At 41.1% G+C, this 26,309-nt stretch overlaps 3 protein-coding genes and 1 pseudogene across 9 annotated transcripts; 2 read left to right on the plus strand and 2 right to left on the minus strand.

Annotated features, from left to right (window-relative positions):
* Positions 1 to 538: 538 nt before the first annotated feature.
* On the minus strand, positions 539 to 4,022 carry parp16 (poly (ADP-ribose) polymerase family, member 16). 3 transcript variants are annotated; one of them, XM_086207833.1, is made up of 7 exons: positions 3,891 to 4,022; positions 2,534 to 2,730; positions 2,067 to 2,204; positions 1,778 to 1,984; positions 1,509 to 1,680; positions 1,283 to 1,427; positions 539 to 917 (listed from the first exon to the last, which is right to left on the minus strand). In XM_086207833.1, the coding sequence occupies exons 1-7, from the start codon at positions 3,991 to 3,993 to the stop codon at positions 782 to 784; spliced, it is 1,098 nt and encodes a 365-aa protein (XP_086063959.1). In that variant the 5' UTR covers positions 3,994 to 4,022; the 3' UTR covers positions 539 to 781. The 3 variants fall into 3 exon arrangements, with proteins under 3 accessions (XP_086063959.1, XP_086063960.1, XP_086063961.1); XM_086207834.1 differs by lacking the exon at positions 3,891 to 4,022 and adding an exon at positions 3,508 to 3,829; XM_086207835.1 differs by lacking the exon at positions 3,891 to 4,022 and adding an exon at positions 3,126 to 3,148.
* A 1,318-nt stretch (positions 4,023 to 5,340) lies between these two features.
* scamp5a (secretory carrier membrane protein 5a) lies at positions 5,341 to 13,350 on the plus strand. The gene is made up of 7 exons (XM_086209273.1): positions 5,341 to 5,559; positions 6,268 to 6,343; positions 6,513 to 6,632; positions 8,110 to 8,266; positions 8,366 to 8,467; positions 9,436 to 9,553; positions 10,092 to 13,350. The coding sequence occupies exons 2-7, from the start codon at positions 6,337 to 6,339 to the stop codon at positions 10,278 to 10,280; spliced, it is 693 nt and encodes a 230-aa protein (XP_086065399.1). The 5' UTR covers positions 5,341 to 5,559; positions 6,268 to 6,336; the 3' UTR covers positions 10,281 to 13,350.
* Positions 13,351 to 13,795: 445 nt separating this feature from the next.
* LOC147259066 (ubiquitin-conjugating enzyme E2 Q2-like) lies at positions 13,796 to 22,901 on the minus strand. 2 transcript variants are annotated; one of them, XM_086209272.1, is made up of 13 exons: positions 22,647 to 22,901; positions 20,081 to 20,185; positions 19,838 to 19,960; positions 19,705 to 19,761; positions 19,445 to 19,594; positions 18,421 to 18,505; positions 17,514 to 17,574; positions 17,333 to 17,423; positions 17,184 to 17,242; positions 16,875 to 16,923; positions 16,680 to 16,775; positions 16,145 to 16,211; positions 13,796 to 16,052 (listed from the first exon to the last, which is right to left on the minus strand). In XM_086209272.1, exons 1-13 carry the CDS (start codon positions 22,803 to 22,805, stop codon positions 16,021 to 16,023), a joined length of 1,134 nt encoding a protein of 377 aa, XP_086065398.1. In that variant the 5' UTR covers positions 22,806 to 22,901; the 3' UTR covers positions 13,796 to 16,020. The 2 variants fall into 2 exon arrangements, with proteins under 2 accessions (XP_086065398.1, XP_086065397.1); XM_086209271.1 differs by having other exon boundaries at positions 19,445 to 19,597; positions 22,647 to 22,900.
* Positions 22,207 to 25,978, plus strand: LOC147259067 (UDP-glucuronosyltransferase 2C1 pseudogene; annotated as a pseudogene). 3 transcript variants are annotated; one of them, XR_015117146.1, is made up of 2 exons: positions 22,207 to 22,490; positions 24,075 to 25,978. The product of XR_015117146.1 is annotated as a UDP-glucuronosyltransferase 2C1 pseudogene, transcript variant X3 (transcript). The 3 variants fall into 3 exon arrangements; XR_015117144.1 differs by lacking the exon at positions 22,207 to 22,490 and adding an exon at positions 22,497 to 23,769; XR_015117145.1 differs by lacking the exon at positions 22,207 to 22,490 and adding an exon at positions 22,497 to 22,949.
* Positions 25,979 to 26,309: the final 331 nt, after the last annotated feature.

The raw sequence follows: 26,309 nt of genomic DNA on the forward strand, positions 1-26,309 counted from the left end.
TTAATAAAACCTGCTGTGTGTCAGCATGACGACCACCACCTCAAACATTCCTCCTTGGTCAAACAAACATTTGACACCATCAAGTTAGACTCAAAGCAACTTCATGTAACATGTTAACATCAGTCCTAGCAAAGCTACTGATAGAATGATTGGTGGTAGTCCAGTGAGTCCTCGTCCTCCTCCGCTGAGTGCAGAGGGAGGGACACGGATGGAACAGTGAGGGAGGGGGACACCCGGCTAGAGATCAAAGGGATGACCCCCAGCCATTAGTTAGACGGTAGCACAGCACTACTGACACGCGCACACACACACACGCACACACACACACACACGCGATGAAGAGGAGCCACTAGTCAGCAGGGACACTAATGATGCACAATGACCAATTCATGTTCTGGGCGAAGCTGCAGAACCACACAGACGTTCTGATTGCTGGACCAAACTCAAGAATGAAGAATTATTACATTTAAACAAGAGTTATGAATTTTCATGTATTTCTCTTCTTGACCTTTTGGTGAATAAAAGTGACCTCAGAGGATTGACAAAACAAGATGTTTACTAAACCATGAAATTTACAGTAGAAACATTGAATTGCAGCCTTATAATTAAAATACACAACAGGATGTGATACTACATGCTATCTTCGAATAACTGTACACATAAAGAGCTGAATGCCCATTGATGGAAAGCCCTTTATTAAAAAAAAGGTGCATAAGTCATGCTCAGGTCTCTCATCGGGGTCTGGTGAGGAAGGCACTATGGATGAACGTCCAATATCTTGTCACCTGAACAGTCTGTTCCAGAAGGACACGAAGGTGGTGGAGTTGAAGGCTCCAATGAATATGAGCAACAGAAGGTAGAGAATCATCATGACAGCAAAATGGTGTCTGAGGAGCCAGGAGGAGCTGCGGGAATTCCTGGAATTAAACCCAAAAACAGACGCCTCTAACTACACGGACCAGACAAGACACATTCACTTTGTACTACCACAAGTAAAAGGCTTGATTTGATTCAGCACCTGACAAGAGCAAGAGATACTCAACAGCAAACTAAACAAACTGGTGGGCACGATTTAAGAGAAACGAGATCTAAATTTATGTGACTTATTGTGGTTATTAGTGGAGTATTGGCCATGTAAACAGCTTATATTCTTCAAAAGAGTATGCACTGTGTGAATTTCTTTACGTCACACTCTAAGCATGTCACTAGAGTTTCTTGATTCATATAATTTAGCTTTACGCTTATTTCCGTTGCTTTGTCCAAACTGATGCAGGGGACTTACCTGGACAGGTGTCTCCTCTGTGAGTAAACAAGCAAATACTTGACTCGCAACAGCTGATTGTTGGTGACCACAAAGTATTTCTGAGGTACGTCCCCTCCCTCGCTGTTTTTTGCTCTGGAGCGCTGACGGTCAATGATTTCTGAATCTGCAATGGAAGATAAATGATTCTGACGTGCAGCAGTTTTGACATCAATGTTACAAGACTGTGTTGACATGGTTAACACACCTTTCCTCTTCACCTGACACTTCACATCTGGGTGGTCGATGACTTCACATAAAGCAACACAGCTGAGCAGCGGACCTAGGAGGCTTTCCTTCCAACCGCTACTGTGGGGACTGTACAGGACAGCCATGCTGAGGTCACTGGTGAGGTAGGTTCCCTCTCCAAACACAGAGTTCTGTACAGGACACACAAAAGAGGGAACATTACTAGTATTCTCCATAATCCCCTTGTGATTGCCACAGAAGAACTGACACTGTGGTAGCAGCACTGACCTTGTTGAGGTGACAGTGCAGCCCATTGTGAACGATAGAGTGAAAGTTCTCCAGCCGGCTCCCGTGGAACGCATAGAAGACATCTCGGCCTGCTCTCATCTTCTCAAACCTCGCATTCATCTGGTCGCAGTACTCCACCTCAAACAGGAAGTCAGGCGCAGGTGTAGGAATGCCGTCATTTTCCATCAAGTCACAAAGTTTGGCGTACTGGAGGAGATCAGAACACCACAGAAAAACATCAGCAATATGAGATGTTTTTGTTCATGTGTTTGCAATTACAATAACCTACCTCATCTTTCTGCAGCGTCTTCACAGCAAAGCTCTTTGAAGAGAGGATCCAGTGTGCTAGAGCCAGATGATGATCTCCTTCTCCAGGTCGCAGTCGTACCAGTTCTCTCACACCAGGCAAAGAGGTCACGTCTGCAAGCTAGACAACAAAGTCGAAAGCTTTTGTATCACAATGTTGAGCCATTAGGAGTCACACCTGCCTGCAGGTCTCATCCTCCCTGTCAGCTTGTATAGAGCCATGCTGTCTTTATGCTTTCACTATTTCGTCCCCTTGGCAAAGTGGAACACTTGATGTCAGAATAAGTCCAAGCTCCAGTCACAGACAGTACTTGATTGCAACATATAAGGAACATGTCAACTTTTTGGAAAACGTGTTTATTCGCCATCCTCCCCAGAGCCAGACAGGATAGATCCTACCAATTGCTTCTCTGTTTTTGAAGTAGGAAGCTGCCGGTCTCTGTATCTTACCAGCTCTTCAAAGTCTTTAGTATCCCCACTGATGTATCTAGGTGGGAAGGGTCGTAGCAAAGAGTCTCTCTTGTAGTTCTGAGCAGCAGCAACAAACAGGCTGCAGCGGAGATCAGCTGCTATTGGGTCTCTGTGCAGGCAGGAGCACACCAGCTCTCTGACTGCTTCAGGTGGGAGAGGAGGCTGCATTCCCAGCACTGCAGATGGAAGTGACAAGACCAATCATCAAGAAGAGATCAACAACAGAACTGGACACACCCTTTATCCAGTCCAGTCCATCGCAGGGCCATCAGGAGCAATTAGGAGCTCAGTATCTTGCTCAAGGATACTTGGACATGGTCACCAGGGGAAGTGAGGATCGAACCAGCAACCCTTCGGTTGCTAAACGGCCACTCTATCACTGAGACATGCTGCTCCCACCCTTTATTATTTAAGAAAAAAAAAACAAACTATTACCCCAAAAGAGTGAATCAGTTTACTCCTCAAGAAATACAATTTCATTGTGAAATTAATGAAAATGTTGTTTGTCCATGTAGACACAACATTAAGATCCATCTTAACAGCCACTATTTTTCATATCTGTCAAAATTACCTAATGTTCTGTGAATGTCTAAGATGCTGGAAAATCACATTAAATTGTCTACACAGCAGCAGAAAAAGATTTCTAGAGCATGACAGCTGGTTCTAAACATACCTACACTTATACTGCTAAGCCATCACCTTCCAACATCAGGTGTATGAATTTTTCCTTTAATATGAATTAGCCAATTAAGTTAAAGTGAACTTAATTGGCTAATTTCAAAATCAATGCATCCGATGCTGATATCTGCACACCAGTTTCCAGGAAAAATATTGTACCCTATTATTTAATAGTTATGATACTTTCCCCGTGTCTTCTGAATCAAAACTCAGATATAGTAAACCTGTTTCAGTGAAAATTAACAAGTCTATCAGCTGCCTTCCTGTGGGCTTACCATTAGCTACATGTAGCATACTTTGGTCAGCTAACAGCTGCCACTTCCAGTAACAGGAATAAAGGAAATAGCAAGCACTGTTACGAATCCTTACAGAACGTCAAGACTTTAAACTCTCCCCACTTCATGAGGCGTCCTGTGCATCATTTTTGCACTTGATAACAGCTTTGTTAAAAGTGGCTAACTTTACTGTATATTTCATGAAGTGGGTTAGCTTCAATTGTTAGCTAACTAAGCGAGTGAACAGCTGATAAACCTATTAATGACTAATACAACACTCTCGACCAACTGTCAGACCCTTAAGGCACCGGGAATACAGCCCTGTAACGCCCGCTCCAGCTCAACATGGCAGACAAAAGTTGTGAATCAATATTCGTCGTTACCTTCAGTCCTGCTCAACTCATAGCAGCGGTACCGGAAGAGCCAAGCTAACGAGCTAACACAGATCAGACCACTGCTGCGTTCACGTGCTGTCACATACCACATAAAGGGCTAAATCTCGCAAGCTACCTTTGAAAACATCTATCTATCAATCAATCAATCAATCTATCTATCTATCTATCTATCTATCTATCTATCTATCTATCTATCTATCTATCTATCTATCTATCTATCTATCTATCTATCATTTTTAGCTCCATTGTCATGTGTAGAAGTTTGAAGATAAAAGGGTGTTTTCTTTCCCATTTTGTCTAATTGAAAATATGAGTGTGACGTTATCTTACAAGCAGGATTTGTGACATCACAAATATTCTGGAAGCTTATACTGTATTATATATACCAATACTAATATTACCTGGATGATTTTTTAGTGGCAGAGAAGAGTAAAGGGTAGTTCGAGGAGTTTAGTACAGTTTTTTTGTTTGTTTGTTTGTTTGTTGCACAAACAATGTCAGTAACTTAGTATTTCTTAAGAGAAAAGTTGCTTTCAAAATAAAAAAAATACACCCCCGAGTTTCACACAGACAATACTTTTTTTTCTCCATTTCTTTTCATTTATTTTTCAGGACAACACACATGAATTAACATTTATGTAAATGTGCCAGTGTTGAACAGATGCCTAATACAGCATGGAAGTGAAGAGATGATGAACAGTTAATAAGTAGTGGAAGGTAGAATTAAATAGTGTAAATTTCTTCCAAATCCTTTTTGTTGAGTGTGTTTGTTTTGCTTTTTTATTTTGTTTCTTCTTCATCTAATTTTTTCACGTGCACAAAATAAAGACTAATTTAATTTCATAACTGTCATTCTTATCTGCAGTTGCTTGAGCAAGCCGCTGATGTCCAATACTCCACAAAACAAAGTAATAATTGCTAAAAGACATGAAGTCGACATGTTGCAAACAATATTAGTTTGCTGCTCCTGTGAAAGTAAATCCTCTTTCTATGGTAAAGTACTACTGGATTCAAAATTCATATGCGTTTACACACCGTCAGCAATTTGAAATAATTTACCTCCTAAAACTTCATTTTGTCAGAAAGAGAAACAGCACTTTATCATGTTTGTTCTGTTGCTACGTGAGTCGATCATAATCATAAAGAAAAAATAATAAAAATCAGCCATAAACTTACCTTGTGATTGTCATATTTGGTCTTGAAGTTTAAAAAAAAAAACCAACCCTCTCATCTCTTTGGTGTCATAATATTACTCCAGATCCATACGTCTGTGGTACTTTCACTACACAAGTACTCAAGCGATAGTAGGCTGTCCAGCAGCCAATCAAATGCCATTGCCTAATGATGCTCATCTCTGCAGCATCATGGAGAGGCCGAGTCTGACGAAACAGCTCTGTTTTCCGATTGGTCCAATCAGGCCAGCAACAAATCCCGTCTTTTTGTCTTGGTCCAGCCCGGGCGGGTAAAACCATCAGTATGTACGTAAAGAAGAGAAGACCTTACGTCACATGACCGCGTCTTACTCCCATACCCATCATTTGAGGACCAACGTTACATATTTCTGTCATACACCGGTGCGTTTTCATGCAGATTAAATCATAGGATGCAATTTAGACGAGCGGAGGGATTCTAGCGACGTATTCGGACTAAACGGAAGGTAAGACGCTTCAATCGCTGCATGTTCATTCATTGCACTCCAGATAGAGGGTGGAGGGAAATGGATGCGGCGTTTAATTAAACCGGATCCTGGCTTCGGTAAAATCTCCGAGCTAGTCGGTTTGAGGTGAGGAGCTTGGGGGCTACGGAGGGAGAAAACGCCGATGCACCGTGATGCGCGGGCTGAAGGACGCGTCTCCATCGCCTGCGATCACGATACAGAGTCCTGCATGTACTGCAGCATCACTGCCATCATTTAAGACAGTGTTCAAGCATATTCGGGATCAGCTTTCTGATATAAAATGCCCTTCATCATATGAACTAAGCGGAGCTACCATATAATGTGAATTGCAGTTGAGTATTTGCAGAAGAAGGAACTCAACATTCCTCTCTAGTGTATATGATCCAGTGTATGAACTCTGTAGGCCTTGAACACGCCTGGAGACAAGGCCACACGGCTCCCCATCAGCTGTTATGTAGCTCCCAGCTGTAGCGTGTGGTCAGTAAACATCTGTCCCGATACAGTGAAGGATGCCTTATCATGGGTGGATGCTCTTGAGTGACTGCACCACCTCTAATCCATCATATGTGCAGAAGGGGGGAAAGACTGTTCCAGGAAGGCCTGTGGAGGACACAAGGAGAACAGTGAAGGATTTTGAATGAAAGCAGCTCTGTTTTTGTTGTTGTTGTTGTTGTTGTTGTTTTGCAGTTTCAAGGCAGCTGGTTTTGAAGTTGGTGGCAGTGTTTTGCAAGTGGAAGAAAATACCGAACACTCATCATGGCAGGTAAGCTTTCCGCCAGCCAGGAAAACACCTGATCTGTCTACTGTCAAATGGACCAGCCCAAGCACTGATGAATGCTACATGCTAAATGCTATCCAGTGGCCTTGACGTGATTTTTTTGGATGGGATTTGTGTGTGGGTGGCTGCATTGAACAGTGTCTTTTTATCCTAGAGAACAACTTCCCTCCCCTGCCTCGCTTCATCCCTCTCAAGCCATGTTTTTACCAAGATTTCAATGAGATCCCAGACCAGCGTCGCACCATGTGCAAGAGACTCTACTACTTATGGATCTGTGAGTGTTCCAGCTCCTGTATTAAATGGATTCATTTTTTTTTATGTAGTGCTTTTCTGGGTAATCATAGCACTTTACAGCGTTGCACACACTGATGGTGGAGGCTGCCACACTAGGTGCCAACCCACTCATTCACTATCTTGCTCAAGGGCACTTCAGCATGGTCTCTCGGGGAAAGTGAGGACCAAACTAGAGACCCTTTCGGTTACTTACTGTTTTAAGACTTGTGTATTGGGTGTTACCCCTTTTGTTTTACTTGTGCTGTTTCACTGTTTTACCCAAAACATCATAGTCATTCCAGTACAGCTGCAGGACCTGATTTACTGGTCTCCCTTTGTGAAAGAGGTGGAAATTTTCCATTTTCCTGTGCAGTTTTATGTAGATATTAACATGTTAGCATTTCTTTCTCAAAATAATGTTATGGTTTGGGCATGGAACATTAGTTGCCGAGGTTGTTAGTGATTCACTTTGATCCAAAGAGACAGTTCATCTCAGATAAAAACAAAACAATATTTCCTCTTGCCTGTAACCCTAATAATAATTCCTCTGGGATGACATATTTCTATAATGGGCAATGTGTTTCCTCAACCTAAACCCAATGTGTTTTTTAAATTTTAGATTATTGCCACAAAAAAAAAAAGGGTTCTGAAGCAAAGAAAGCTTTATGAGTCTAAATGTAAGATCTCTTGTGAGGCTGTTAACGAACCACACCTCGGATGTCCGATTCAACGTCACCACAACTACGGTCTCCTCCTCTTCAGCGGGACAACTTTCCACGACAGCCTATGTGGGCTCCTTCCATCTCTCGTTAGCTTCTGCCTTTTAAATGATGCGTGAAAGCTTCCAATTCAAGTGAAATAATTGGTGATGTTTTTTTTTTTTAACTGAATAACAAAATGCTAAAATCCCGAAGAAGGCCGTCCCCACTGAGCCTGGATCTGCTCGACGTTCCTGCCTGTTAAAAGGAGGGTTTTCGTCGCCGCTGTTGCAGGATGTGCTTGCTCATGGAGAATTGTTGGGTGTAAATGCATTGAAGGAGTGTGGTACTGGACCTGCTCTACCTGTTAAGTGTCATGTGATAACTTTTGTTGTGATTTGGTGCTATACAAATAAAACTGACTTGACTTGACTTGACTTAAAATGCCTTTAGCTCAAGTTCTCTTTGTATCAGGTGTTTAACTGAAAACCCATTGGCTTTGAGACGAGGGAAGCTATTGCCAGATTTTCGGACTCATTCCTGCACTCCTCATTCACCCTTTTAATCCTGGTGTGAGACGTGCTTTTGTTCGAGGGCGATATTCGGTTCTGTTTCATTTCCCACTTTTGGCAGCTGTCGGATCTAGTCTGTGCATGATTAGCAACACAGGCGAGAGGACAAGTACGCTTTTTTGGCGAGGTGAACTGTCCCTTAAGCATAACATGGCTATTTTTTGTGAATTGCTTCGTCATGCTTGCTCTCTGTCTATGATGCTGACAGTGAATAGCGCCACACTGGCTGTTAATCTGATTGGCTGTCTGGCGTGGATGTGCGGTGGAGGCGGAGCCACCAACTTTGGTATGGCCATCTTGTGGCTCATACTCTTCACCCCCTGCTCGTATGTGTGCTGGTTCCGGCCCATCTACAAAGCCTTCAAGTAAGCTGGTTCCACTCGCTCCATGCGTCACCCTGGCGAATTGGATCTCATCTGATGATGATGATGACGATGATGATGATGATGATTCTCTCTCCACAGGACCGACAGCTCTTTCAACTTCATGGCGTTCTTCTTCGTGTTCATGGCCCAGGTTGTGATCAGTATCATCCAGACTGTTGGCATTCCAGGTTGGGGAGTTTGGTATGTGATTTAAAATTGTTATCTCTCTATAATGTGAGGTATCTTTGTCTGCTCTCAAACGGTGACCGTACCTCGGTTATCAAAACAACTGCAGACACCCCCCCCCCCCCCAAAAAAAATGCAATGTTGAAGTTTGAAGTCGGTGCAGATTACACACACAATATGTTGAATATCGTAAAAGTTAGTGAACCTGCACTCAAGGAGCTGCTCTCCGCTCTCTGAGATGGAGCTTCAGGGGTCTGGCTGGTGACTAACTCCTGCATGCGGGGCCGCAGAGGAGAAAAATGTTCTTAAAGGGAGAAAAGTGGGGGAAAAACAGCACATTTACACAGCAAAAACAACATATATACAAGAGAAAAGAGCATGCTTCTCTTATGCTCTGAGACCCTGGTCACTTCAGATAAAGCACTAATATTTTGGGAATATTCCCACTCAGAGGCCAAATACTCGTCAGACAAAAGGGTTCTAATCAGCTGTATTAGTTTTTTTCTTTCTGGCATGTTTGAGTCAGCTCTGCAGGAGTTACTGTAATGCAGATGTAATTGGATATTTCCAGTGGGAAGCATAAACAACATAAAATTGCTTTCGTAAGGTCTCAGATGAGAATAATTGACGTAAATTTAATTCCTCTGAAAGACTCCCTTTGTTAGTGTCCTACTAGGCCACAAAGGCGAAGTCTGTCTGTCAAACAATCTCTCCTGGAAAGCTTTTACAAGTTTACTTTACACAAAAAACAAAAACAAAGTGTGTGTGTGTGTGGGGGGGGGGGGGGGGCAGAAGCTGGATCAACTGCAAATCTAATGGGTTCCTCCTCGACCTGTGTTTCAGACATAGTTCCTGGTTACAGACAGATAAACAATCAAATAGAAGCAATCACATAATATGGGCCACCAGGCAAATAATCGATATGTAATCATGTGGCCGCTTGCCTGGGCATCACTCTTACGCTCTGGTGTTGTTTCCATCAGCGGCTGGCTGGCTACCATCACCTTCTTCAGCACCAACATCGGCTCAGCTGTGGTCATGCTGATTCCCACCATCATGTTCACCGCCGTAGCCGTTCTCTCCTTCATCGCCCTCACGAAGGTGAATCACACCTTTACACTTTCTCACGCATTTTGCACGCATCAGGAGATTGACAAGTTATAATTTTTGATTGTTGAAAAGGCTTGTTAACATGGAAGTGAAATGCTGAATGAGATTTAAAGCGTTAATAATTAGCTTTAGCTAATAAATAAATAATGAAATTTAGCCATTGTCCATGATTATCTCATTTTTAAAAATGATTTGTTTCGATTGAAAATATATTTGTATAGCACCATCTCGTACAAAAGCAGCTTAAACTGGTGTCCGTAATCAAGTATAAAACGTTAAGATACAAACGCATAATCGACATGCTAAAAAAAAAAACATGCGTTCATTACAGATCAGAATTTTACTTAATTATAATCTTGATACTATTATCACCAAAACATTTGTTCTAGCATTATTGTCAAATTAAATCAGTACCCCAAAAAAAGGATGTATTCTGATTTCTTGGTTTAATTTTAATTGTGTAGAACTTTTTTATTTTCCGTGAAACACCATCTCTCCTGTAACACCTGTCTCGTGCTGTCTCCTACAGGTTCATAACTTCTACCGTGGGAGCGGTGGCAGTCTGGGGAAGGCTCAGGAGGAGTGGGCCACTGGGGCCTGGAAGAACCCTCACGTCCAACAGGCAGCTCAGCAGGCAGCTATGGGAGCCGCCCAGGGAGCCATGCAGCAGAACCAGTACTCCGCAGCTCCCACCTACAACTACGATGACCCGATGTAGAACAGAGAAGGGGGGCCAGCCTGTTGAGTGGAGGAGATAAAAAGGGATCAATTAAGAACAGAATTAGGTGCCCTTCATTTTAATTCTGAAATCAAAAAGAACAATGTAGGAAAAGCGTTATGGTGGAAATGAACACGTGGGAATAAATGGTTTTAGTCTGCTCACGTTGAAATCAACAGCAAGTTATAAAAAGGCTGTTGTTTTTTTTAAATTTTGATTTTTTTTATGCTGCTCAAATTTAGCTTGTGTTTTACCTTTCAGCACACACATTATTTAGCTGAACCAAATCCTCTGAGCTCCATTGGTTTATTCAGGTCAATGTGAAGTGACGTCTTTGCCTGTGTCACTTTTAAAACATCAACAAGCACATTTTATCGGGTTTTAGTCAAAAAAATGTGAAAAGATTATCCTTCAGCTGATGTAACAACTGTATTTGCTGACCAGGTGATGAACCATAGAACTTCCATCGTAGAAGTAGGCGCACATCTTGGGAAATTTAATCATTCAGTTACTTGTCAAGATGGTTGGAAGGACTGATACCAATTTGTTAGCAGTTAGCTTAGCTTAGCATAAAGACTGGAAACTGTTGGGCTCAATCTAAATGTTACTCGGCACCTTTAACACTGTTTTTTGTGAAACGAAAACTAGGATATCCTTACGCACATTAAACCCTTTACTTCAGAGGCGTTGGTAGACAGTGTGTCACCTTTGGAGGCCAAATGCTTCGAGTCTTTAATGCTAATGCTAAGCTAATTAGCTCCTTATTTTAGCTTTACAACAGGCAGGAGATGGGACCCTCTCATTTAACTTTTGACAAGAAAGAGAATTAACAAATTTCCTGAAATACTGAAGTACAATGGTACAAATACACCTTTTGGGTGCATCTTCTTCCTCAATATTGGCCGGGAAACTCAACATCTTTCCCTATAAGTTAGCTGGTTTAAGAAAAAACGAGTTGAGCTCAATATTTCTAATGCATAAAAACACAATTTTAGACAATATGTACATGAATTATGATATTCTATAGATAATCTAACATCAGATGCCCATACACAGGAAGTACATCATTTACCAAGTGCGTATTTTTCCAAACTGATTTTCTGAATTTCCAAACGCCGTAGAAATTCTTTTACAGGTGAAGCTCTGGTGACATGTTTTTACACTGATATGAGAAGTTTCCCTCCATCAGTGAAACTTCCTGTTTTGTTTTGGTTTTTTTTTACATTCTCAGGAAAGGTGCGATACCTTCTTTTAAATTCCACTATTAATGTATCAACATGTCAGGCTTTTCTCTCCTTGATGATCATTACTCAATCCTCACTTTCACCATCACACTCTGGTTATGTGTTGAATAGGCTGAGTTAAATATAAGACATTAATATTATTATTATTATTTATTAATACGAAGCACAGACAGTATTTCGGATTGGATTAAACATTCCAAATCAATGTTGTACACGTTAAAGAAAACTGAAGCGCTTGCTGGAAGTTGGACATAAATGTTGTAGGTGGTCATAGCATCGTATGAAGTAATGGATGTTCTCCCCCTTTGGCAAATTCTCCCTTGTAAATGTTTAACCTCTTTCTGGATTTCAGGCCTCAGTGTGTCATTTTGTGACTGTTGGTGTTATTCCATGAGTAGGTGTGATATGATATTTATATAAATAAATTTAAAAAAAAAACAGAATATAAATTTAAGCCAATTATCTCTTGATGAGGTGGTGAATTTGAAAGCAGGAGTATACTGTATGTGTGTAGCCTGTGTTAGGCCTGAAGCGTTCAGTCGGACAGGTTATTGTTTTCAGTTTAAAAAAAAATAAAGCCTTGTGTCACTCAACCTCAAAATTAAAAGATTCAGTAGATGGTTATTCAGTATTAGACTTGAAACAGATGTACAATTAAGTATCTGATTGCTCGTTATTTCGAAATGTGGGTTGTCTTGTCTGATTGTGACGATGTGGTACTCAATATGCTGTTTGTTTGACCTTTCAGTAGTTTTTTTTTGTACCTATTAATGCGTATTTTGAATGACAGGTGGGTGAGTTTATGCACACGTTCTCTGTGTCTTTCCACGACTGTGGATTTTTTCTTTGTTTTGTTTTAAGTAATGACTTCACGGAGCTAGAGGAGCTCAGTGGAAACCAAATTCACAGCGAGTCACGGCAGAGCAATACGAACCCTAACCTATCAAACTGTAGAACTATTTGAGTGAGGTCCTGCGGTTTTCAGACGATCGCGCCGGCTGTTACGAATTGAACACCGGACTTTTTCCAAAATGGATACCGCCAGTATAATTTCACAACTGCATAAACATTTTCACCAGCAGATGCACATACAGTAACCCTGTATACTGACCGTTCACATGCTCATCTGTTAGTAAATGCTCATATTCTAGCTGATCAGTGCTACAGTTAAGTGTAAAGTTATGCAAGAAGATGACCAACAAGCTAGTTCTTTTCCGTGAGTTGTAAGTTATTGTGGTATTTGCTGAATTTTGGATGAGTTTTCGCCATATTGGACAGCTAATACTCTGCAGTTTATGTTGCTGTATCAAAGCTTCTGAAAGCCATTTCCCATTACTGACCCAAACTCCCCATGTTCCCACATGAACTGTATGTTGTTTGATATGTATTATCATGTACTATAGCATACGTAGGTATAAATATATAATTACTTGAGGTGAGGTAAATATTTGCCATGGTTTAACACATTCAATATGTTCTGATGGATTCAACATTTGAGGAGGCTGTGTCTCCATGAGCGAAGTAAATGAGGAATACATTTTTGTGTATTACTTTTGTATTATTTGGTCTTACCCTAATAGATATTAAACAGTTACTGTTGCATCCTGTTTGTTTATACCCATCTTCCACGCACACGGGTGAAAATATCTCTCAATAAGAAGCCCCGACGATTCAATCGGCCTTTCTCACTGCAGCCAGTTTGACATGAAATACTGAGGTGTTACTAATTCAAATATTTACCCAAATATAGCAGAGTATTCAGTAATGTCACGGATGCCTGTTTACCTTTTTCATGTCAAAATGTCGTGAAAGTTTAAAAAGGCTTATTGTGTGTTTCTTTTTTTAATCAGTTAAGGAGGCAGTGACTGAAGCGTTCAATACGTTTTTTTCCCATGTGATTTGGTGCCAGTTACGCATAAGAAAACAGTGCAAATGTTTCAATTGCACCTGGTAAGAGGACAGCAGACAAAGCATGCAAAACATGTCTTGTGTATGGAGGCACAAAGTTTGGCAGATACACAGAAATCAAATTTGGTGATTAATTGGATTAAAATTGAGCTTTTATCTTGATACTTTGTATCCATTAGGCCATCAGGCAGCGAACACCGCCTATTCAAACACTGGTGGAAGACCTGACGTAGTTCATTATCTAATGAGTACAAAAACTAGTGATATATTTCATAAACTGTGTTGTAATACTTGTCCACACTTGCAAAAGAACATCCAACGTAATAATCCCAGTCAAACAGCAGCAGCAATAATCTTAAAATTCTTTATTCATAAACTTGATGCAAGTTTACAAATTACTGTACATGGTCAAAATTTCTTCAAATGGAAAAACAGAAGCAAGCCAACAGTGCCAGACGTGGTCTCCATCTGTTAGTAGTTGGTGCCAGAAAAATGAACTGGTATTTGAGATAATTCATCTTTTCAACGCAGTCCAGTTAGAGAAGCGTGCAAGTCTATTCACCACTGCATGACCTTCAAACTTGAATCATTTCTTTAACATCCTCTCTGAGCAGAGTTTTGGCATCTGGAAGGAGGCAATCACACGAGTGGATAAAGGGGTGAACTTCAAACTTCTACCAGGATGCACAAGTTTGTAGTCCGACTTTTCTTAAGTGCTGGACATGGTGGCCCCCTCAGTGCTGAGGACATACGACAATGATACCTGCGAAACCCACCCACCCAGATATATCAGACATGTAACAGGATGTTGAGTGCTGAGAAAGATATTTCCTGATTGGTGTTTGTTGTCTAACTGACCTCCCCTGACACACCGGACTTCAGACATTCTACAGCGAGTTTTGATGAGCCATGCAATTAAAATTGGATTTTTTTTCCCCCTTGTAAATGATCTGATTTTTCATTACTTTACTTAAGAAACCCATATTAACATAAAGCTTAGACGTGGTCTGCTTTTGATATCTGATAAGTGAATAAGTAATTAATCAATCCCAACAAATTACCCGGAAATCAACATTTACAGTCCCCTCCTAAGTAGAATTTGTTACCTGAGTTGCCTTTCAAACATACTTTTGCAGACAGTGTGAACATACAGACTCCATAAAGAGCTGACGTATTGATAGATACAGGGTGTGTCCTGTAATATTTGGGAGCAGTGATGACATCCAAAGAGGGCTGAGTCACTGGCCTTAAGTGCCCTTGATTCAAACATTCTTGGACAAGCGTGACCTGGATGACTGCGAATCTTTGAACAGACGTTTTGAATTGTTGTTACACGATAAATGTTCTTTCTTGTTAACATACCAAAAGTGAAACACACCAGTATATTGTGGTGGTAAAGGAAGCCCTGCTATCACCATCCAATAGGGATGAATCCAGCTGTGATTAACATGATGTAACAGAGTAGCAGTTTCAAAACTTAGCTGAGAAAGTTGTAAACCACTGGATTATACAACAAATCTGCTGCTGCTGCTGCTGCTGCTGCTGCTGCAAAAAACAACAGGTCGATTAGTAAACTATCACACCTCCTAACACTCTTCTTTTATTTTGTCAGTGAAGCAGATTCCAGCGCGGTTCTGCTCGACAACGAGACTGCGATTGAGTCTCTTTTACTGCAGCTCAAATTCAGACGTCAAACCTCTACCGCTGTAATGAAAAGACAGATCAAAAGCCAAACTGAGCACTTGCGGGTATACTGGGTCAACAGAAATAAGGCAAAAAGAGAGAGAGAAGCTCCTCAGCCTCCATATCAAGTCTGTTGGAACGTCTAAACCAGATGCCTCAGCATGCTGTGTCTTAGTCCTGTGAATGTTTCATGCCCTCTCATTGAGACAGACTACGCAGATGTGGCCCTGTTTCAAGACTGACCACAGGCGATCAGCTCACCAACAATGGCTGATTTCAGATCATCCCCTCGTATTTTGTTTCTGCTCGGCCAATATGCTTGATAAACTTTAAAAAAAAAAAAGAGAGAGATAAAAGATACAGAGTGGTAGGTCATTTGAATTTTAAGCATCTGAACTATGAAAATTGGCTCATTTATTGTCTAAGATGCTGAAATAATAAAAACATTTGCCAAATAATATTTCTAAAGCATTATTTGGATTTGTGTACCAGGTAATCCCCCCCCCCTCACAAAAAGAAAAGAAAGAGACAACTGCACTCGATAAAACAGGTGTGGTGAAGAGCCACTTCAAGGGCTTCGGTATGAATCTTTTAAAATTCCCATTTAAAACAGGGGAATAACTGACATTAACTGTTTGTGAAGTCCTCTTTGTCAAAGCAGTTTAAGAAAATGCATTTCCCCACATTTACAAGGGAGAAAAGACGAATGAACATATTTAGAAAACAGGGCTAGTGTACCCTCACATCATCCAAAGGAATACTTGTCAGATGAGCCAGCAAGATGGCTTCGGCGAGGAAAAAAAACCCATGTACTCCAAGTGAGACAGATGAAGGGAAAATACTCCAAAGAAAGCAAGATACTTTGACCCATAGACATGTTCCCAGTGCATAGTGGTTGTAGCTCCTTATCCGTCCTCTTTAGGCGGTGTGTACCAGCCTGTAAGAACGAGAAAATGTAACTTTGACAAAGATTCCGTACCACTATGTGTCAACTACTGAACCCGATAACCTTCACAAATCTTCACATACCGTTCTTTTCATGAATCTGCACAAGGGATTTGTACGACTGTTGTGCTCTGGCAAGATTGTACTGGTTCTAGGAGCCAAAAACATACACCATTAGATGCACGGAAACAGGATAAAAGTATGTGACATGCATATGTCAATAGCTGCCTCCACCACTTTGGCTGGGACAACTATACAGTATTTCAAGTGGCAAAGGAACCACCCAGAAATTCAACATTCACGGTCCCTGGAGGTGAAATCCTGATATCTCCCTGGACTTTGCCTGAAGAACCTCCATGAGGTTGAAACAGCAACTGTAGGACAAGAGCTGTAGAAAATAAAGCTCCGTCGAGGATCAAGTCATCTGAGCCTCTCACTGCATCATCATCATGTTGAAATTTTGAATTGTCGAGTACTTTTGGTTTACGGCTCGATGTTATTAACCTTTGCTGTCGTTCCTGCTCATACATTTAATGAAGGAAGATGTGAAAACCCCCCCAAAAACAACAAGCTGGGCTTAAAGAAACATGGCGGAGACATTAGTATATGATGACATCACCTTATTGGCTCCAAACTGAACCCTGGCCTTTCCTTTAACCAGAGTTGCATTAATCTGCATAATGACAGATTCTATGGAATAGGCACTGCTCCAGCCCTGAAATAACACACGCAAAAAATAAATAAATACATTTTAATTAAAAAAAAAAAAAGAAGTTTGACACACATCAGAAATATACCAATCTAAATCACAAACCTGTTTTGTGAGAAGTTCCATGCACAAGGCTCCCCCTCCTAGAACGTAACTGAGGGAAGACAAACATGCGGTGTTAGGAAGTGTTGGCTTTTTGAAAATTTGCTGCCCTTCAATTTGATTTTAGAGTCATGATTTGCCTTGTGGGGGAGAAGGTTTTTGATTTTCACACAAAGGCAGTTTGAAAATAAATATTTGGAGTGAATCTCTGCTGAAAACAAATCTAAACTCAACATTGTGTGCACAACTTATTTGAACCATGTTCCAGTGAGTCTTCGAGTCTGTATGGAAACGGAGCAGCTACACACTCACCCTCCTGACAGCACAGGTGAGACAACCCGTACAAAAGGTGGGTCAAAAGGAAAATTATCCTGTCATATGAAGAAAGGAAGAAAAAACCTTGAGTGTTTAGAAAACTTTCCCCTAAAACAGCATTTGACACATCTCACCCCAGTACTCACTTTATAAGAGAAATTGAGCAGAATGTAGTCCATTCCTTCCTTTTCTTTTAAGACCTGCAAGTCACTATGTAACGGACTATCTGGGTCTACCCTGCAATGAAAAAAACAGTCAAAACTCACAGAAAACACAGCATTTGTTGAGTCGGAAAATATCGAAGGCAACAGAATTGAACGAACTTACGTCCTTAACTTGACGTGCCAGTCGTAAAGGCTGTCATTGACTAGTTCAACTGAATAAATACCTGTGAAATGAGAGACGAGCGCAATGAGTGACACACAAACAAGCTGGTCTGCAGTTGCACAGAGTAGGCACATGAGGTCACAGTGGAGGAGGATCACTGCAGTTCGACAAAAACAACCCCCAAACCCATCTAAAACCGGATAGAGTGTTTGTCTGCCTGACTGTAATTAACACATCAAAATCAGTGTCACTTTCTTGATATTGAACGTTCGCGTAACGGCTAATGACAGATCACTTTGTATGACTACGTAACTTAAACTGCGACTGACCTCAGTAATGAGTATTTAAACATGTAAGACAATTAATTTAAGTGTTATGTGAGCAGCACGACAGGCTAAGTTTGTCCTAAATGGTTGTGTTTCATAGTCCATGGTTTCCATCTAACGGTTACGCTTTGTGTTTTTGAGCACAGTGCTGCTGCTGTCATGACCAGGGCTGCCTTGGACAAGAGATCTCACAATTTCAATGGGACGGCATGGTTTAAAAAAAGATGACATCAAAATTGAAGCCTGTTCAGGTCGTGTTCATTCAGGCATTGCTTTATGCATTCCCTGTGTCTACATCAGGTACATGTAAATGCCTGCAAACCTGATTCCTGGCCACATGTCAATGACCCCGGACCACTAGTTCTTTGGTAGGTTCTAAAGATCACCAACAACCTTTAATTTAACAAGACTGTTTGTTTTACTCACATTTCTGTAGTTCATTTTTGCAGCCATGTCGCTGCATGTTTTGCCATTCAGTCTAACAGAGGATGTGTATCCGCACGGGAAAGTGACAACAGTGCATACTCCTGAATATCAAGAATAAAAGCCCCAGCTGGAGAGCACTGTGCCTTTGTAGTCACCTGTCTTGTAACTCTGTGATCTGTAGATCTCCCTGAGTTCCTTCATGAGGCGATCGGAGGCTTGAACCGAGCCAGAGACTGCACCCTGAAACATTCACAACAGCACAGACACAGGTTACCCGAATGCTGAGACACCCGGACAGGACCAAGCACTAGAGAGTGGAGAGGTGTGTGTCAAGCTCTATGAGGGCAAATAAGAGATGAAGGTGGGGAAAAAAAAAAAAAAGATGCTGCACATTTCCACGTGCCTATAAATCAATTTTTTGGCACCGACGGCTGCCTATTTCTGCTTGGTTTTCTCTCCACCTGCAGTGCTCTCTGTGAGTGGAATGACGCCCGCCCCCTCAAACAATGCAATCGCTCCCCCTCCTGTCTGTCCTCTTTGTTCCCTCGCTGACAGACAGTGAACACAACAACGTCATCATGGCACGTTCATAAAGCTTGAATGTGGAATGAGTTATTATAAGAAAAATAGTGCCGCAGCAATGACAAACAAATCTCCTGACCCACATGCGGAGATGCCGAAGAGTCACTTTCAGAGAGTGAACAGAACACCAGCAGCTTCAAGCTTAAAAGGAAGTATCAAAATTTTCCTCCACACCCCACTTCCTCTGCACTGCCAAAATCTATCGCCACAACCACAGCACTCTTCATGTGAAACAAAGAAGCATGTCATCTTACTGGCAAAATGTATTTACAGTGATGGGATCCTACATACATGCGTTGTCTGTGTTTACGGCATTGAACGGAATGCCCCAGAAAAACAAAACAGAAAGGCAGCTGCCACTGACAACAAAAATGCGATCAATCTGCGTTCCTTTTAGCAGGTTTATAAAGACGTGCACGCATGTGGTCTTGTGAGGGGAAAGGGCTGCTAAAACTATTTCTTCTTAATAGTCAAAATGAAACCGAGTCACAATGGTAATATTGCATCAAATCATAAAGAATATGTGTTGAGTAATGAGACTTGAGAATCTACCAGGAAGAGTAACTTCTCCACTCTATTACGACAAAGAACACTTACATTCAAGTGATCCTGTCTCTGATTCTTGCGGATCTTTTCCAAGATGGCCAGATTCTCTTTTTCTATCCCGTCATCCTCTGACTTTTTCCCGTCTACTGGCTCCTCTTCTTTCATGTCGTAGTGATCCAGGTCTTGGTCCAAGTCAATGTCCTGCTGCCAGTGAATCACAAATGTTGGGATACAGGACTAACACTAAATGAAGAACTATACTGTAAATGATACCAAAAATCTCTCAAACTAGCAAGAGAACATATGTGCACCTCTCCCATTTCTTCCTCTTCTTCCTCTTCAGACGTCACCTCATCTGACGGTACATGCTGTGGTGTGGTTGAAACATTAAAAGTTAAAAAATATGATATAGATTTGGATTTTACTCCTAACTCTAGGTACTACCTTTCGTTCTTGGGTAATTGTGCCAGCAGGGAGAGGTTGGTCAAGCATTTCTACATCTGGATGCTGAGGCAGGTTGTAAAGCCGACAGAGGTCACAAATGAGGCGCTTTAGCTGTTGAAGAAGCTGGAAGCAAAAAAACAACAACAAAAAAGCACAACCTTATCAATCAAGAACAAATGGGGGAAAACCTAACATCCATTCAACAATTCAACAAATCTCCATGTGTCATGTTAGCAAACCTACCAGTGTGCTGCCTTTTCTCACATCCTCTAAGCGCTCCAAGACCTCAGCCAGACTAGGATCATCAGAGTCAACAAACCATATTGGAGGTGTTGAGGGATAGGATTCCTGTGACAGGGGGCACAGTAACACACCCAAGTTAAACCAGCTCTGCATGCATGTTGATGGTTTTATAGCCAGCATTTTGTACTCCAGCCCCACTGGAAGCCATCAACGTGATTGATGTTAACTTTCAGTCAGGCCTCCCTTCATATAGTTGTTAATCATGTGTGTTTATATGACTGAAGATGAGAAAAAAAAATGTGAATGATAAAAGAGAGTTCCTCTACGAGGGTTGGGTGTTTTAGTAATAAATCTTAGATTGTAAAGACTCTATTCATCTTCAGAAAGCAGCACATTTTAGATCAGTTAATTGAATCTGGAATTGTTTTATTTTAGTGTCATAGAGGATGGATGGTAGAGATAGGACAGATTCCCATATTTATGACCTTCATGTCAGCAGATATCTTGTGATAGTTGTAGGATTGCAATAACTATATCCACACAAACTCAATATTCAACTATTTTTCTGTTGTTTTTTTTAAATACTTATTCCAATAAAGACAACGTTAATTCTGGCTAAGCTGTTTACGTGGCTGAGGAAAATCAATATTCCACTACCAATCCTGAGTACATGCCGTTGTTTATGTCCCACTAGTCATACACAGACGGGTGTATGTCGCAAGGTGAAAAACGTTCTGTAAAAACTCTGACTCAAGTTTTGTATTCTGAATATACTGAATACATAACCAAATAAAGCGCCTAAAAGCTGACTTACATAAGAACATTCTGTGTCTTAATCTGAAAAATGCTAAATTTGGAGTGAGGCACAATACAACTGGAATACATGACCCTTATCAAATACAGATTATAATAACAATAGAAGAATGTTAGTGTATTAGTTGGTCTTATAAGGGTTAACATACAGTCCATAATAACTCAATAAGATTCCATTTAGGTTAACTTACTTGAATGCCAGATTCGCCTCGCAGCATCCAGAGCTTTCTGCAAGTTTGTTTTCCATCTTTTCAAGATGTAATTATAACTCTGATGATTATAAACACTATGCATGCATTGAAAACTGCTACTTGCAGTGATGCTACTGTGATACACTTGTGTCATACGCCATTGACAATTGCCAGTCCATGTTTTTTTGTTCACCTCATACTTTCTGTGTTCTCTCAGAGATGCATATCGGTGATAACTCAAATCAGTGTAAACACACAAGCTTGCCACTGACACTGAAGGCCTGCCCTACCACGAAAATATGCTCCTGGGTACCTGCGGGTAGCACTGACTGAACTAAGAGGTGTGATCAGAATGTACACAGCTTCTAAGAGACTCATGGAGGAACTTAGCTTGAGTCTCAACATGACACAGCAATCAAAACATTTTAACAAGGCGGTCTGCTCCCAAAAAATTAGCATTAAGTGGAACTGTGTGGAAGGAGGATGTGGTCAGGATGCAAGGCAGGTGGCCATATATAGACCTTCCCTGGAGAACACAAACGAATTTAATGTGCAATGACAAGAGTGAGTCTCAGTTGCCAGTGACATTAGCTGATGTTAGAGTTTGCCTCTGTTTTTTTTCCCCTCAAACGATTTCGGATTATTTTCTTAAATAATACATACTGTTACACGCACAGAATCAATCAGATTTTCAGATTTAAACGGTCAATGTTGCAATGCACGTACGACGTCACAAGGGCCCACCTAACGTCACCTACCATACGTCATCAAAACAGACTTGGCTAACATGATTAGGTGATCAAACACTTGACAGCACGCATGAACTCCTTAACTTGTGCATATTCCTGTGTGTGCGTATGTGTGTGAGTGTGTGCGCGCGCATGCGCGCGCGTGTGTGTGGTGTCATGGTAAAGGGGCAAACAAACACCCCCGCTGTATTTTATGCCGGTAAATGGGACCGAGGGATCAGTCTATTTACTGAAATACCCCAAAACCAAACACACACCGTGGCAACGTTCAAATAAATCGCTTCTGTCTAACATTGTAAAGATGCGTTGAGTGTGTGTGTGTGTGTGTGTGTGTGTGTGTGTGTGTGGGACGGTCTCTGCTGCCCGTCTCTGCTACAACAGTTACAAAGCTGTAATATGGTAAAAGTACGTCTCTATCTTGACAAAATGATGCTAATATTGAAATAAATACGGTTCAACTGTGAGGAAGTTAGCTGCCAGGAGCTTACGTGTGAGTAGTGCCAACAGTAACGCAGTTATTTTAGCTAACAAGACAAGCTAACGTTACTTTGAGTTAACAAGCTAGCAAACGCTACTGCAGCGTCGTTACTATTCGATTGTACACTTTCTCAAAGTGAATTTGACACTCTTGATGTGACGTTCGCTTAAATCCGCCAGGTAACTCAAATCTATGCGGTTTTCTGCGACAGGGAATTGAAACAGATGACTTTATATGTTGTTAGTTTATCTTCAGGAACCTTTAGTGGAATGATTGGGTTTCAGTGGATAGTCAGTGGCTGAGTTAGCTTGTACGCAGAGCTGGCCTGGACTCACCGTGATGTTGCAGTGAATGATCAGCAGCTTCTCTCCTGTTACGTTGAACTGGCAACTGAGTTCATCTGGTTTCCAGTCTATTATTCGAAATCTTTCGTGATTTGGGTCAAAAATTGACTCCAAAAACTTCAATTCGGCCTTCAGCCCCGAAACCGACATCTTTTACTCATCTCAAACCACCAGGCCACTGGAAGAGGGGAAGTCGGGGCGGAATGCGACCGCGCAGTCGAGTCGGGTCTGCGGATCTCGCATGTTAGCGTGAGAACAACAACAAAGGGCTGATGGGAAGTGTCCACTATCCGGGTATATATTTGCATTACTTTAACTTGACTTAATCTTGTGTTATTTTAATGTTACGTGAGTTTATTTTGCCCCTTTGCAGTAGTGATCATAACGTTGAGATAAATAAGCTCAATCTTAATCATGCATGAAAAATAATTTAAATGTGGTTGCGTTATAATAAATAGATATTACAGAATAATGCCTATAATACACGTGTTTGTTTATTTATCTATGCACTTTAGAAATATATGTATATTTATATATTTGTATCGTACATATTCATAAATGTGTCTATATTAGGCCTGTATCTGATTAATAATTCGTTGTTGTTTTTTTAAAGTAGCAATAATGAAACTGGGGTTGTCCTGCTTACATTGTATTGGATTATTCCGCTCCAACACGAACTAAAAAATGTACAGCCTGGTGTCAAAAATTAAAACGTCTTAGCAAAAGCAAGCCAGCAAAACCTCTCCTGTGTGCTATGGCTTCAAGATTCACCGCATAAATGCAGCATTTGTGAAAAACTGTGCGGACGGTGGCTTCAAATTACTGCTCCATTATGAACCCCTCAACTTTGTGTGCTCTCACTTGACACTAGATGGCACAATAGACGAATATGTTCAGGTTAATCATTGACTCTTGCTGCAGCAAACCTTTCACAACTACTTCTTATCTGTCAGAGCTGATCCTTAAGTTTCATAGTTCATAATCTGCAGCGAGTCCCTGCAGAGCTGCATTCAACTCTCCTGGCTTTCCAACTCGGCATAAAATCAGCCTTTTTATTGAACAGCAACTAATACTGTCCTTTTCAAAGATTACCTTCCTGTGCCAGTAGATTCCGGTAAGTTTGATAATATTTCTTGAAAACTTTATTAAAAAAATTGTTGTCACGAGAGTAAACATTACTGTGAAATGTACTGAAATCCCCACTGCATGGTTGTGACAAATGTCTGCTTTAACTATTTTATCACCTGTTGTCAAGTTTGTTGTCTATTACAAGATGTCTCTTACATCTGAGTGACCCTTAAGTTCCCGTTGCAGTCACTGATTTAGTCTAGTTGAGGTTAACATTCAAGTGTACTTCAGTGCAATGTTACAGTTATGAAAAACAAAGCTGCTATTTATTTGTTTTTGTACATTTTAAAGGTCTCTCAGGGATGCCACGATGAAGGGGCCACATTTGTTCCTGATCACCTTTACTCTACTGTTGAGTCAACTGTCCACTGCATTCGGAGGCAAAATCCTGGTGTTCCCATTGGACGGGAGCCACTGGATAAACATGAAAATACTCATAGAGGAGTTGCACGCCAAAGGTCATGAGGTCACTGTGGTTCGAGCATTTGATAGCTGGTACATTGATGAAAAATCTCCTTTCTACAGCTCTGTCAACCTTCCCAGCTCTGGAGGATTTGAGGAAAACTTTAAAACCTATTTGTCTAAGCAGTTGGAAATAAGGCTCCAGGCTAAGTCTAAATCTTTTTGGTCTCGTGTCTGGACTCAGATTCAGATGGAAAAGATGGTTGTGGATCAGTTCTCTCAGTTCCATAAGAAATTAAGTGAAACGATCATTCACATGTTTGAGGATGAGAATCTGATGCTTTCTTTTCATGATGCTAAATTTGACATGGTGTTGACTGACCCCGGTATTGGTGGAGGGGCCATGCTGGCACGTCTTCTCCAGATTCCCCTTGTTTATAATGTCAGATGGACCATCCAGGGAGAAGCTCATTTCCTCATTGCCCCCTCGCCTCTAGCATACATTCCCTTTACTGGGACAGAACTGACAGATAAGATGACGTTCCCTCAAAGAATAAGGAATGTTTTGAGCTATTTCCTGGGGATGTACACACTGTCATACATCGCAGATTCTCATTACAAACCAGTAGTAAGGCGGTTCTTCGGTCCGAGTGCGGATTACTCAACATTTTTCTTGGATGCTGATATATGGCTTATGCGAAATGATTTTATCTTTGAATTTCCACGTCCCACAGTGCCAAATATAGTTTACATGGGTGGATTCCAGTGCAAGCCTTCTAAGCAGCTCCCCACTGAGCTGGAAGAGTTTGTCCAGAGTTCTGGAGAACATGGCGTTGTTGTGATGACACTGGGAACTTTAGTGGGGAAGCTTCCTCAAGATGTCGCTGAGGAAATTGCTGCAGCCTTTGCTCAACTGCCTCAGAAGGTTGTATGGAGGTATTTAGGACAGAGGCCAGTTAACCTGGGCAATAACACCTTACTGGTCAAATGGCTACCACAGAACGACCTTCTAGGACATCCCAAAACTAGAGCATTTGTGACTCATGGAGGCACCAATGGGGTTCAGGAAGCAATTTACCACGGAGTTCCAATGGTTGGACTTCCATTATTCTTTGACCAACCTGATAACCTCTCCAGAATAAAAGCAAAGAGAGGAGCTGTAATCGTGGACATCGCCTTACTTGACAGACACATCTTTGCTGATGCACTGAAGACAGTTCTTCACAATTCATTTTACAGGGAAAACATGCAGACCCTCTCGAGGCTGCACCGAGATCAGCCAGTGAAACCTCTGGACCAGGCAGTGTTTTGGATTGAATATGTTATAAGACATAAAGGAGCCAGTCATCTGAAGGCACAGTCCACCAAAATGTCCTGGTTTGTTTACAATTCAACTGATGTCATTGCTACTTTGCTGACAGCTATTTTGCTTGTAATGTTCATTTGCATATTAACTGCAAGGTTTTTGTGGAGAAGGATTTTTAATTGGAAAAAAGATAAGTATGAATAAAAGAAATATTTTGTCCCCATCAGCAGGTGTGTAACCTTAATGTCCCAGAATGTTTTGTTTCCAAACTTACTCAACAATCAGAAATGAATGTCTTTTACACCAAAGGTGTTTAAGTGCAATGACTCCTTCTTAGGCTGATGAATCTTGAGATGTCTTGAGATGAGACCTTTATAATCTAGAAATTTCAGAGCTTGAGCAACCATGGGCGATTACATCTCTGTCTTCATCTTTTTTCACCTTATCAATTACAAAGAATAGTATCTGTACAAGTTTTTTTTTTTTTAACTACAGAGCTGATTGGCTCAGGACACGAGTGTAGGTAATATAATAAAAAAACGACGCTGTTCGTAAATACATTAAATATTTTGATGTTGCAGTGATTTGACACATATTTGACCTTTTTTTTCTGCCTGTCTTTGATTGCTTTATTTTGACTCTGTAAAAGCTGTTTTTTTGTCCTGCCAAGTGAGAGAGTATCTAGTTGCTGTCCCTTAGAACTAGTTTTGCAAAGTTTCACCCAAAAGGTCAGAACATTGTTGAGAGTCATGACTGGCCAAAAAACAGGATAACTGCAGTACATTAATATCATTGCTGAAGGACAATGCGCCTTTAAA

The sequence above is a fragment of the Aulostomus chinensis genome, chromosome 7 (genome assembly GCF_037954235.1).
Source record: "Aulostomus chinensis isolate RoL2024-O1b breed Wild chromosome 7, RoL_Achi_v1.0, whole genome shotgun sequence".
Lineage (NCBI taxonomy): Eukaryota > Metazoa > Chordata > Actinopteri > Syngnathiformes > Aulostomidae > Aulostomus > Aulostomus chinensis.